Source organism: Sceloporus undulatus, chromosome 4, assembly GCF_019175285.1.
Source record: "Sceloporus undulatus isolate JIND9_A2432 ecotype Alabama chromosome 4, SceUnd_v1.1, whole genome shotgun sequence".
Classification (NCBI taxonomy): Eukaryota; Metazoa; Chordata; class Lepidosauria; order Squamata; family Phrynosomatidae; genus Sceloporus; species Sceloporus undulatus.
This window is the reverse complement of record NC_056525.1, coordinates 19,929,752-19,943,039: the sequence shown is the minus strand read 5'-3', so window position 1 is coordinate 19,943,039 and position 13,288 is coordinate 19,929,752. Positions and strand designations below refer to the sequence as shown.

Sequence of the window (13,288 nt, the reverse complement as noted above, 5' to 3'; positions counted from 1 at the left end):
AGGGTGGGTATCGCCTTCTGAAATTTACAGCGCTTCATAAATAAAGGTTAATAATAATAATAATAATAATAATAATAATAATAATAATAATAATAATAATAATACAATCATAATGCAAACCAAAGCTTAGAAAAGTTATTTTTTAAAAGACTACACCACCTAGAATCCACCAGCTATCATGGCCACTGACAGCGGCAGTCCAAAAAAGGATACCAGCTGGTACAAGAAACACCAAAAAAATAAAAAAAATTAATGTAATTTTGGGCAAGTCACATGCTCTCAACATTAGGGGAGGACAATGGCAAACCTCTGAACAGTTCTTGCCAAGAAAGCCCCATGATAGGTTTGCCTTAGGGCTGCTATAAATCAGAAATAACTTGAAGGCACACAATAAATTTAGGCCACATTAAAAGTATTTATGGGCCTAAACCCAATACTTGGTCCCAATTACAGTAGAGGTGACCCACTGAATCAATTGCTAAATGGTATGTTAGCCCTTGCATAAACCCCATTGATTCAAAAGGTCTACTTTACTTAGGACCAGCAATAGGATTTAGGCAGGAGGTGGGATTCATGTCATCCTCCAGATGTTGTTCGGACTATAATTCCCAGTATTCCTGACCAGGCTAAGGCTGGTGGGAGTTGAAGTTTGGCAACATCTGGAGGGCCACATGATTCCCACTTTTGAGTTAGACCATGAGAAATAATAGTTCAGCTTTTTTTCTCCATGTGTCAAATATCATGAAGTGCTCGGAAGTGATCTGTCCTGGAAGCTTTACTTGAAGAAAGAAATCAGGAAACAAGCAAGCAATTGGAATGGGTTTAGAGGAATACACCAAGATTGCCAGCAATGTGGAAAGGGAGACACAGGAAGAAAGGGCAAAGGAACTGAGTATGTTTAGCTGGGAGGAGACCATGGAATAGAGGGCCCATGATGATGATGATGATGAACTTCCATTTATTTCCTGCCTTTTCCCCAAGACTAGAACAGAAGACAGTGTATAGATTAACAAATATGGGCCAGAGTTCTCTATCAGCCCATAACCACTGTAGTTATGTTAAGCATGTAGCATCTTCAGCCCTGATCCCTCCGTCCCTGGGCAGCAGCAGCTGCCATCAACAGAGATATGTTTCTTTGTTGATCTGGAAAACAGCCGACTGATGTTCCCAACTTTCTTTGTGAGAGATCTGTTGTGAGAGGCAGAAGCACAGTCCCTGTTCCAATCCCTTCCTTACATTATTGGTTGCTAGCTTGAAGAGTGGGAATTCCGTCAGTTGCCTACCCAAACATGGCCATATACTAGCTAGTAAAGAACAGGGAACAGCATCTGGGAAACATTTGGCTATGTTCCTATAGCCAGATGGGTAACAGTGAAGACATCCTCTGGGATCTCTCAGGGGTCCTCTGGAGGCCCTATAAAATTATGTCATTGTTGTGCGCCTGTCTATAGGGTCATAGCCAGATGCTTCCCAGACATCTTCCCACTCACCTCCAGCCTCTATATGGCCATATCAGGATGCAAAAGGTGGACTTACAACGAGTTTGGATCACTCCCTCAGAGTGTGGTGGAGTCTCCTTCCTTGGAGGTGTTTAAACAGGCTGGATAGCCATCTGTCGGCAGTGCTTCGATTGAGAGTTCCTGCATGGCAGGGGGTTGGACTGGATGGCCCTTGTGGTCTCTTCCAACTCTATTATTCTATTATGTAAGAAAAGTAGAGGACTTTCACAATGACCCCCCTCAAAAAAAATAACAAGACAGATATATACAGTTTGATGTATATCTGTTTAACTCTAACAAGGTGCCAGCCATTATTTACAAGTTATGTATATATTGTGCCTTTCCCCCCAATGAGCTCAAAGTAGCATTATTTTCTTCCTCTTCACATTACCCTCAGGACAATCTTGTGAGGTAGGTCTGGTTGAGTGGCTGACCCAAGGTCAACCATGATGTTTTACAGTTCTATGGGGTCCAAAACCTGTGTCTCCCAAGTTCCAGTCCAATGCCCTAACCACTAAACCACACTGGGTCTCCACATAAATACATATGGGATGGGAAACATATTGGCAAACTAGGGAGGGAATGTTTCAGCCTCTCAGGACTCTGTCACTGATCTGCAAGTGGCCATTCTGGAGCAAAGTAGAATGGAATGTGACCACACAAAAACAGGTTGCAATGTGAGAACAGAACGGCAGTTCATAAAGCTGTAAGCTACAGTTCATAAACCTGTGCATTGCAGGACTCAAGTCCATGAAAGCTTGTACTACAATACATTTGCTAAACTTTAGGTTGCAGCAAGACTATTGCTTTTGTTACGACAGCTAGCTCTCTGAAAACAGCAAGACATTTTGCATCTATTAGAGAAATGAAATTATATCACCACCTTGAGGCAAGCTCTTGTCATGGCACTCACTAATGTCAGTATGTCCTTGTACAGGTACTGGGGTTTTTAAGAACATGCTTCTTGCTTCCATGACTGCTTACCGTATGTTCTCACCTGTAAGTCGAAAATTTTATGCCAAAAAACTTGCCTCAGAATCCTTGTTGACTTGTATATGGGTCAATACAGTAATACGACTCAGCAAGGTCCTAAAGGAAGTGCTACTCTCCTTACTTCAAGAGCTGCTGCTCTACCAAGAAGAGAGTATGAGTGTTTCCTTGGTTTGCCAGGGAAATGCAAAAGTACAATTGCTTTAGCAAGGAGAGTGGCACACAGATGGCAGTGTGGGGACTGGTGGTTCACTGATGCCTTTGTTTTGTTCTTTGTTACCTGGCCCTAAGTTTTACCCTCGCCTTATTCATGGACCACATCAAAATCCAAAGTTTTGGCCCCAAAACCTTCCCTTGATTTATACATGACGCCAACTTCTACATGAGTATATACATGTTTTGGTTCTTATTTGTTTGACTCATACTTATTAATAAATGTTGGCTGAGATTCTGTATCACTGTCTACACTGTGTAACTTTACAAATCCTTTGCTCACAGAAACCCTATTAGTGAATTGCGAAGTTCACTAAAAGGATGAGTTCACTTAAAGGATGAGGATGCTGTCATCGACAATGCAAGGATTTCTACATCTGATAAAAGCAAAGAGTGAGTGTATGCCAAAAAGACAATCAGAGGAAAACTGGATGTCCATTTAACAGTCCACTGGAGATGAAACAAGTCCACTCAACAAATCCAGAGTCCAAGAAAGCCGGAAAAAACTGTTATGAAAGTGAAAGTAGACCAGAGAGTTTCTTTCAATGCTCTTCATGCAGCAGACAAAATGGAACTGGGGGAATTGAGTGGGAACAGAGGGATAAAATGAAGGGAACTACCACCTCAAAATTTCAAATATCTATTCCAGAAGGTTCCAAGAAAACACTGCGCAGGTACACAGCACCCCAGTGTGATCTCAGTCACAGAGATCACAAAGAAGAACCAATGTACACTGGGAATTTCTGAAGCACGTTGGACACTTCTGATAAGGAGTCTTCCTATGATCACTGGGCTCTTCTGTAGAACACAGGGCACTTCTGATGTATGGTGGGGACTGTACTGGGCTTTTCTGGAGCATTTGCAATCTGCACTGGGTGTTCCTGTTGTGCTCCAGCACTTCTTAACTGGTATCTGGAAGGACACTGGGAAATCCTCCAATGTAAATTGGTACCCATTGTACATTGGGCCATGACACATCAATCATTCCTCCATTGTGGAATGTGTGCTTGTATGCAGTAACATCAAAATAGACCCTAGGTGAATATGGAAGTTGCAAAACTGCTCAATTTTTATTCCTGCACACATAAATCAGCTTACAAAGACACAACTTCCATACTGAATTTCAGCCATTATTTTTATTGAATGAGTTTTCCATTATAGGTTTCTCTTGAAGAAAGTATTCCTAGCAACAGGACTGACTATACCATTTGATCACCTGAAGCGGCAGAAACTATGGGGATATGGTGGAACTTCATGACAGTTACTGCTTGACTTCAGAGTTGTCTTTCTCTGCTTTACTTATCTTTCTCTCTTTAAATTAGCCTCATGGCTCAAATACAGTGGAGGATATTCTTCCTTTATAAGTAAGGAGAAAATATTTCGGTAAACTGATAGCCTATAGATGGAATGGACAGGTGAGGCCACCTTGTCCTTTGCTTCAAGCTGTCAAAATGTCTCAGGCTAGCCCTGCCTCGCCATATTTAGAACAGTGGGCTAAATCTAACACTAGTCCTACCTTGAGTAGACCCACAAAGAGCAACAGGATTTAATCCAAAATATACATTGTGGTGATACCTTTGTGAGACTAACTAAAAGGGGGGAAATATATCAAACTAGCTTTGAAACCCACTGGCTTCTTCATGAGGTATTTTGTGTCTTTTGTTGACTGAATAAATATATCAACATGATATGTATTTCTCTCTCTCTCTCTCTCTCTCTCTTTTTCCTTTCTTTTTTGGTACGGCCAACACAGCCACCACTGTATTTTTTTTTCTTGGACAACAGGATTTAAGTTATCATTGGCAAACCCCATTCAATAGGTCTATTCTAAATAAGACAAAAGTTGGATTTAGCCCAATAATTATGTTTTCTGGCAGCTGCAAATGATGGTCATGTTTGTATAATGTTCTTATTTCTGATTTTTCTGGAATGAACCCTAGACAGCTGTCAGTAATCAGTAGACCTAAACCCTAAAAAACAAAAAAACCCTATCTTTCTTGGTATTCCCAGTATTGCTTTTACAGGTTTTACACACAATTTTCCAAATATTGATGACTCTGAAAAGTCACATATTGTATTAGAAACCTTTATTCTGCTTTTACTTCAGATAATGTTCAGATAATATGGTTTCTGAAAGCCACAGGGATGCAACTGCTTAAGATACCAGTTGAAAAACAACATAATTCACAAAAAAACTTTATTAAGGAAAAAGCAATCATTCTTCTCTTTCCCACTTGTAAACAAATACTAACATTCCAGTAACCTTTGCCTCAGAACAACTGTAACATTTTTACAAAATTTGGGCAGACTGAGCTCTCAGTATAAAAGATATCAATGTCTTGTCTTGATTCATTTTTAAATGTTAAAATAAATACTACAGCATACTTTCTTAAATTAATATCAAGGTGACAAAGTACTATACATTATTCTATTTAATTCTAGTGATTTTTTTATTATTTTGAAATAATTAGCTATTTTAGAAGGTGGAGAGGTTATTATGGTCACAAGTATAGAATTTAATCTATGCAGTATCTAAGCCCAAGAATTTCTGTTGTGTTACTGAACTTGTAGTTGTCACATCAAAGGGCCCCTCACAGATAACATCAGGTGAAAAAAAACCATGTATGACAATTAAGCAGCTAAGCTGACATGTAGTTTAAAAACAGTTATGCTCACATGTAGTTTAGGCCCTCAAAAACTTCAAAATTTGTTTGATTTAGAAACAGAATGAAATACACATTGCTCAGCCTACAATCTCTCTCAGAGCCCTTCCATACTCTTTTGCGGGGGGGGGGGGGGGAATCTATCTCTAGACATGCTTACTAAATACATCTGAATCAATGCTACTGAAGAATAAATTCAAATCACACTTTCACTCTAACTCTCTTTAGCTCAAGTTTAGTTCAACTGAATACAATGGAATCGATCTGGAATCCAACAGTTTATTCAGGACTGATGTGCCCTTGGCAAAAGAAGCAAAGTTATTTGAAACAATTCCAACTGTCTAACCTCCATGACAGCTAATTGCAAGATACAATGGATCTGCCCTACATGGCTCCAACAGGCCAAATGCCAAAATAAATCCCTTTTTAGCAATCTTTAACCTATAAATAACATTACACAGGAACACATAATAAAACCCAGCATTTCATGCTTTGATACAGCTGAGGTTGCTGATTTGGACACAGAAATATGAAGTGTCATTCATACTATTTGTCCATCAGGTTCAAGATCATCTCACAGGTAATTCCTTCTTTATTATCTTCGTTTCCCCATGCTCCAACAGGAACAGCATGTAGAGCACTGAACTGAGAGTTCACACAAGCAGCCACTTGAGGAGAGAGAGAATTGTGGGGTATAAATGGGTTATCACTAATTCATCTGTGAACACACACAACAGTGGGGATGTATCCATAAAAGCTCTCTTAAATAATATGCAGTTGTGCTTTGCGCCAGGAGAAGGCAACCATTCTCAAAATGTTGGCCACCAAGTGAAGAACTGGCCACAGCAACTATGAATACAATGGTGGAGCATAGGGAGGCAGCTCATAGTTCAAATGGTGGGGCTCACTTTGGAATAATGGAGTGATGTGCCCCCCATGGCTCAAACCACAAGCTGCATATGGTGGAGGGCTGGCCTACACAAACAAACAAACAAACAAGCAAGCAAGCTTCATTTATATACTGCTTCATACCGCCTAAGCAGTGCCTAAGCGGTTTACAACTGTAAGCTAATTTGCCCCCAACGATCTAGGTACTCATTTTAGCAACCTCGGAAGGATGCAAGCCTGAGTCAAGCTTGAGCCCTTTTGCTGGTCTTGAACTCGTAACCTTATGGTTTTGAGTGAGTGGTTGCAGTACAGGCATTTAACCACTGCACCACCAGGGCTCCTATGAAATCATGGAATGTCTGCTTATCACAGGTATCACTGGATCTGAAACTCCTGATGCTATGCTTAAACTGACTCATCATGTTCTGTTTGTTGAAAAGTTAAACAAAAATAACCAGCTACTAAACCAGGAGACATTAGGCATTATTCAGGACTGACTATGTACTAGGTTTTTATAACAACATTTGTTCTAATTATCCTAGGAAAAGTAACATATAGAATGGTGGCTATGTATAAGCTTCAACAGTTCTACCTGAAATCACCACAATTACTACCTTCTTGTTCATTGCCATGGCTTGATTTCTTGTCTTCTTCCTTTTTTTGCTTGCTTTCTTGGCTGAGCCAAACAGATCTTTCATCTGTACAGTTCACGGCATGCTTACGCATATTATTCTGTTCAGAACAAAGGTTGTTGTTATTGTTGTTTTAACGACTTACTAATATGGTTAATAGCAGTTATACTTAGCTGCATTAAAAAGCTTCTATATACTTTTATAAAGAGGGAGAAAGTATACCAAATGTCAAGGGTAGAATCCTATTAATAACATTTGCACCCCATTCAAGCATTCCCTTCCTGCAATTGCCAAACCCAGTGGAGCCACTACTATGGGGAAAGAGAAAGAAGTGATGACTGGTCAATCAAGGCTGCCTCTCCATCCCCCGGCAGTTTGTGTATGAGAGAAATAGATGAACAAGACCATCATAATTCTTCTGCCTCTCTCTACAGCAAACTGCAGGGGGATAGAAAGTCAACTTCTGCTACCCAGTAACTCTTCTCCCCCCTCTTCAGCCATTTAGTAGAAGCAGCAGTGGACCCATGGGGCTTGGCTGTTGTAGAGAGAGAGAATATTGCCTATCCAGGGTGACGCTTAGTTCCAACTCCAGGACTCCTATCACTCACCTTCCCATTTTACCTTTAAAACCCTTTCAGGGTCTCAGGTCTCAAGGTGGCCACTATTTTGGGCAAGTGGATGTGGTGCTTGCTGGATTCAGTGTAGTAATGTTTAACCAGGCTTTCTTGGTAATTACTAAATTAAAACAGTCACACAGAATTGTAGAAATTAAAATAGTAAAGCTATATTGTGTACAATAAAAATCTAGCCTTATGCTGATTAGACAGACAGTAGCAACTCAGTTACAAACAAAAGAAGTCATACTTCTCCCTGAACTCCAACCATATTCTCAGCTCCCAAAGGTGACCCAAGGCAAACCTAGCACAAGGTTTTCTTGATACAGTTTCTTCAGAGAAGGAATGCCATTTCTTTCCTCTGAGGCTGAGAAAGTGGGCTCCATGGCTGAGCAGGGATTTCAATCTTGGTCTTCCTAGAGCCAGCATGGAGTAGTGGTTTGAGTGTTGGACTACGACGCTCAAGATCAGGATTTGATTCCTGGCTTGGCCATGAAACCCACTGGGTGACTTTGGGCAAGTCACATGCTCTCAGTCTTAGGGGAAGACAATGACAAACCTTCTTTGACTAGGTCTCTCTCACACACAAACACATATTGAACTTTTTAAGATCAGATATCTGTCTCTCAAACCAGAAGTAGATTTCCATCTACTTTGTGGTGTTCCCCCCAATTTTCTGGCATTTTTGGCAGCCCTTATGTCCCCTAGGGGTCTTGGTGCCCCTACATCTGCTGAAGTTGTCCACCCCTGTAATACAAAGATGGACCATCTCAGGGACTTCTATGTGTTTATAATTTCTGTGAGCACATAGGTGTTTCTGCAAGAAATGGCTACACTCTTCTTCACTTCTAATCATTTACTGTACATCTAAAATTCCTATTGCAAAACCATTTGCAATAGATTAATTTGATCAACCTATTGATCATTTTGATCACCAACTACAATTTGATCACCATCTGCAAATAATGCACAAATGGATGTTTTGCCCTCCTTTGCTTACTCTGCCTGGCTGCACATCTTTACCATCTCAAGAAAAGAGTTCTATTTTCCTGTCTTTATGCCAAGCAACAACAGCAACAACAAAACCTCTGGCTGTCACAATGCTGAATTTTGCTACCAATTTCAGATTTTCTTTAAGGTGTCCTTGCATGGAACCTACTAAATGCCACACAGTTCTGGTTTGATTGCAGAAACCTCCAGAAAGGCACTCTAAGAAACAAATTAGCTTACCCAGCGTGAATATTCTTTGCCACATTGTGGACATTCAAAGACTTTGGATTGAAAGCTGGAATCATGGTATTTCTTGAAGTGGACTGTCAGAAGTTGTTTTTGTCGAAAGCACTTACTGCAAGACATGCAAACAAAGGGTTTCTCACCCGTGTGGGTCCGCTTGTGCATAACCATGTGGCGTTCCTGGGAGTTGGGAGAAGGAAAACAGTATAGCCAAAATGAGGTCAAGCAACTCAACAAAGGCCCTGAAATTTGAAGAAGCATCACTTAAGACAGTGTTAGGGGGAATATGACCAGCAAGACACATGTGGCCGCAAAGTCTGTCTTTGAGGCTTCTATGGTCCTCAGCACCCAAGCCTCCCATTGTTGTTGTTGTTATTACTACTACTACTACTACAACTACAACTACAACGACTATATATATCCTCCTTTTCCCAATTTGGAACTCCAGGTGGTTTACAACACTGAAAAGAAACATGGCTAAAAATATACTGACTATGAAAGTTAAGCATATCATTAAAATATTCCTAAAATTAAAACCACTTAAAAACTGAAACTGTTAAAAAAACAAATAAAGTCCAGGACATACAAGGCCTGTTTCCCTTAACATTTTAACTCCAAATAGTCCCACATACCTTTGGGGGGGGGGCAGTTTAATCATGTTTTTGGCTACCAACTGGACATTTTAGGCTTAGGAGAAGCCAAAGAGTAAAAAGAAACAGAACTTCACTTTCTGGTATCTTCTTGTTTTTTTTTTAAAAAAAATGCCTCTCTTGAATCTGAAATGATCCAGGGTCCTCCTCCAAAGCATGGCAAAATTGCCTCCCATGTCCCATACCTGGTGTGGGGAGCCATTTTGGGGGCATTCTTGACTTTCAAAAAGCTAAAGCTGGGATAACAACAACAATAACAAAAGCAATAACAACTGAATGACACGTGAGGAGAAATCACTGTATTATTATATATTTTGATGTTCATTTCACAACAACAACAGAGTGATACATATGAAGAGGGATCACTGTATTATTAAAATCTTGGTGTTCATTTCTTTGTTTAGCAAAAAAAAAGTGTTCCCCTTGATGTGACAGATATAGGACATTTGTTGAGAAACAATGGGAAGCACACATTTAGGCACTGATCAGCAACTACTCAATGAAAGACCATCCTACAAGGGCTGTTTGATCCCTCTCTACCTTCTAGGTAAACAACAAGAGAAGCCATAGTGAAGGTTTCTGCAACACTGGTGGCCAACAGCTTTAAGCAAGGACCTATCCAAGATGCTATAACCTATTTTATGGAGAAGGATCAGCACCTTGGACAGTTCTATAAAAGATATCCAACAACAAGAACACATTCACTACCTCACTGACCACCTGGGACCCACAAACCTCCATTGCAACATGGTTGAAACGGGGATTCACGTTGCTAGGATGCCACCCCTATATTGAAGGTATTTTCTCTCATCCCAGATCTGACACTGAAATTATGATGTCAGGATGGAAAACTGCCTATGCTCAGAGGCACTGTCCTTAGATAAAGTCCTTGGTACTACTCTTAAAAAAGAACCAGCCTCTAAAAATTCTTAGAAAACACATTAATGAAGTAATAGGAATATTAAGAATCTTTGATTACTTAAATATTTAAGCTAACATCTCTTTGAAACTACTTTGATGTTACAGAAGTAAAATTAAGAGGAGGAATATGACAGATAAAACTGTTGTGTATAGGTAGAGATTCATGAATATAAGCAGACTGGAAAGCCACTGTGATTTAATTAGTACAAACTACTTGAAGGCAGGAATTTTTTGTTGGTATAACAGTACATTTGAAATACAATAATCTGTATGGTTATTTTAACAATAATGAAAATAATAATGATATTTTTTTAAAAAAACAACTTATATAAAAGTGAGCAGCTGAGCTGTATTAGGGGAAAACTCTGTCTCATTAAAAGTATTGTTCCTGTTCTCAGTAAAAAAAAGAGAAGTTAGAAGAGCAATTTGTCCTGTTCAGTAACACTTCTCAGAAAATACAGCAGGAATTAACTTCGTCTGTTTTCATTCCTACAGTTCAACTATGGTTTTCAATGTGCAGTAAAGCAAAGGTGCTTCCCACATCCAGGGTGAGAGCAAGGCAATATTTTTGGTTGGATTGTTTTAAAAAATATTTTTTTTGCAATTTGTGCAAAAAGTCACTGTTCAGGACTAGCAATTCCTCCCTTTCTGTAGCTAAGTATGCATGTGTGTGTGCACGCGCGCGCGCACACACACACACAGAATAAGGGCAAAGGACAGACTGATTGATCAAAAAGTCATAGCCCCTCCAACTATTTTTTAACAGTCCACGCAACAAGACAACATTTACCATCATTCTGAATTTACCAGAATAGGTGTAGTGGTTTGAGCACTGGATATGACCCTGGAGACCAGGATTCAAGTCCCAGCTCAGTCATGGAAACCTACTGGGTGACCTTGGGTAAGTCATACTCTCTCAGCCTCCAAGGACTGCAGATAGCAAGCCCCCTCTAAAGAAAGTTGCCAAGAAAAGCAACTAAGTTTGCCTTAGGGTTGCCATAAATCAGAAATGACAACAACAACAAAGAAATGCACCAAAATATGTATCAGAAATGTGCAAAATGTCTCCAGTACCAATAGAAAGAAAATCTCATGGAAAGGATATTGTTTTTTGAATATACACTATTTCATTTTTATTGCACAAAGACAAACTGAGCCAGGATTTGCAACCCTAACCACATATCTCTGTGCCTCAGATGAGTTAGGTCTGCAACCCAGAGGTTTCCCTACTCTGTTGCATAGATGACTGGCTTGCAATATATTTCTCCTCTATTCACACTGACAGCAAGCAAATAAATCACACATCACAAGCCTTAAAATATACATATATTTCCTTTCCAATATTTGCACCAGCAAACCTGGATGTTCTACAAAAGTTTAGCTGCAGCAATAAACATCTGCATGCTGATCAAAGCAAATACATGCCCCTCTACTAATCCCATCAAACCAGCAATCAGACCCTGACTATCTTAAATACTGTACCTGTTTGCATGCATAATTGCATTCATCACATTTGAATCTCTTTTCATTTCTGTGTGTCTTCTTGTGCTGCCTGAAAGCATAGCGCTCATGGAAGGCATCTTCACAGTAATTGCACTTCAGCGGCACTTCAATGTAAGAATGCAGGTTTCGCAAGTGGATACCTGAAAAAGGTGTGCCATAATTTTATTTTTCCTTTGCAGAAAAAGTCATTGAACATTTTTTAAAAACGTTTCTATGGAGCACCCTATCCCCACCCACAGAATCTTAAGTCGATGTACTATATCAAGATGGTGGAGGTTGGGGGGGAGTACGTTTCAGAAATGAGCACTTTTCTTCGTCTCCATCTTAGTAGTGAATTCAGAACTATGGCAAATTTACATGGCCACCAAGCTCATAATGGCTCACAGTGGACCATTTCACACATTGCACAGAGATAAATGGCATTTTTTAACTAACTGTATGTTCAGCTTTAAAGGAGATGATAAAGACATTGAAATAATTAAAGATTTTCCATACCTTGACTCAGTCATTAATGAGAATGGAGACTGCAGTCAAAAAATCAAAAAAGGATTAGGACTTGAAAGGGCAGCTATGGAAGAACTAGATAAAATCCTGCAGTGCAAAAATCCATAATTGAATACCACAGTGAAGATTATCTATATGCCATTGTTTTTTTTTCAATTTCTGTGTATGTAAAGGCTAGATAGTGATGAAAGCTAATAGGAAGAGAATCAGCTCATCTGAAATGTGGTGCTAGAGGAGACTTCTATGGATACCATAGACTGCAAAAAAGACACATTAATGGATCCCAGAGCAAATCAAGCCCAAAGTCTCCCTAGAAGCCAAGATAATTAAACTGAGGCTATCACATATCATGAAAAGATATGACTCGTTAGAAAGGAATGTTTGGCAAGGTAAGAAGCAGTAAGAAAAGTGGAAAACCACCCCTCTGAACTTGCTATGCCTATCCGCTGATTTGTTATTTTAATGTATGATTTTAAATTATAATTGTTTAATTGATGTTTTAGGGGAGGGTGGGATGTTGGGACATGGGATAATATGTAATTTTAAGTTGTAAGCCACCTTGATTGTCATTGACAGAGAGGCGGGATATATATATATATATATATATATATATATATATAGTTTTATTTATTTATTTATTTTATTACACTTGGATAGACTCAATAAAGGAAGCTACAGCCTTTAGCTTGCAAGACCTGAGCAGGGCTGTTAATAACAGGGCAACAGGCCCATACTGCAGTAAAGGCCATAGAGTCCTCCCAGCAACCTCAGATGAAGCCTTCTGGGTGTGCTGTAAATTCATTTCCACTGCAATTCCACCTCTCCTTTCAACTCCCTTTGGACTTAAGCTAAGCCATTAACACAAATAAGCATTTTATTATTTAGGTGCAAGGAGGCAGGCAGGCATGCACATGCCACAGCAATATTCAAGGGCGTGCATACACAGAGGTGTATATGAACTTCTGCTGAACAATTCAA

General features: G+C 39.6%; 1 protein-coding gene across 7 annotated transcripts in view; it reads right to left on the bottom strand.

Moving 5' to 3' along the window:
• Window positions 1-4,885: 4,885 nt before the first annotated feature.
• CTCFL (CCCTC-binding factor like) overlaps window positions 4,886-13,288 on the bottom strand; it is a 32,278-nt gene continuing 23,875 nt past the window's right edge. For all 7 annotated transcript variants that reach the window (XM_042461493.1, XM_042461486.1, XM_042461487.1 and 4 more), the window contains 4 exons: window positions 11,786-11,946; window positions 8,730-8,912; window positions 6,868-6,985; window positions 4,886-6,033 (listed from right to left, as the gene is read on the bottom strand). In XM_042461493.1, coding sequence (XP_042317427.1) covers window positions 5,912-6,033; window positions 6,868-6,985; window positions 8,730-8,912; window positions 11,786-11,946 — 584 coding nt within the window. In that variant the 3' untranslated portion in view covers window positions 4,886-5,911. The remainder of the gene's footprint in view (window positions 6,034-6,867; window positions 6,986-8,729; window positions 8,913-11,785; window positions 11,947-13,288) is intronic.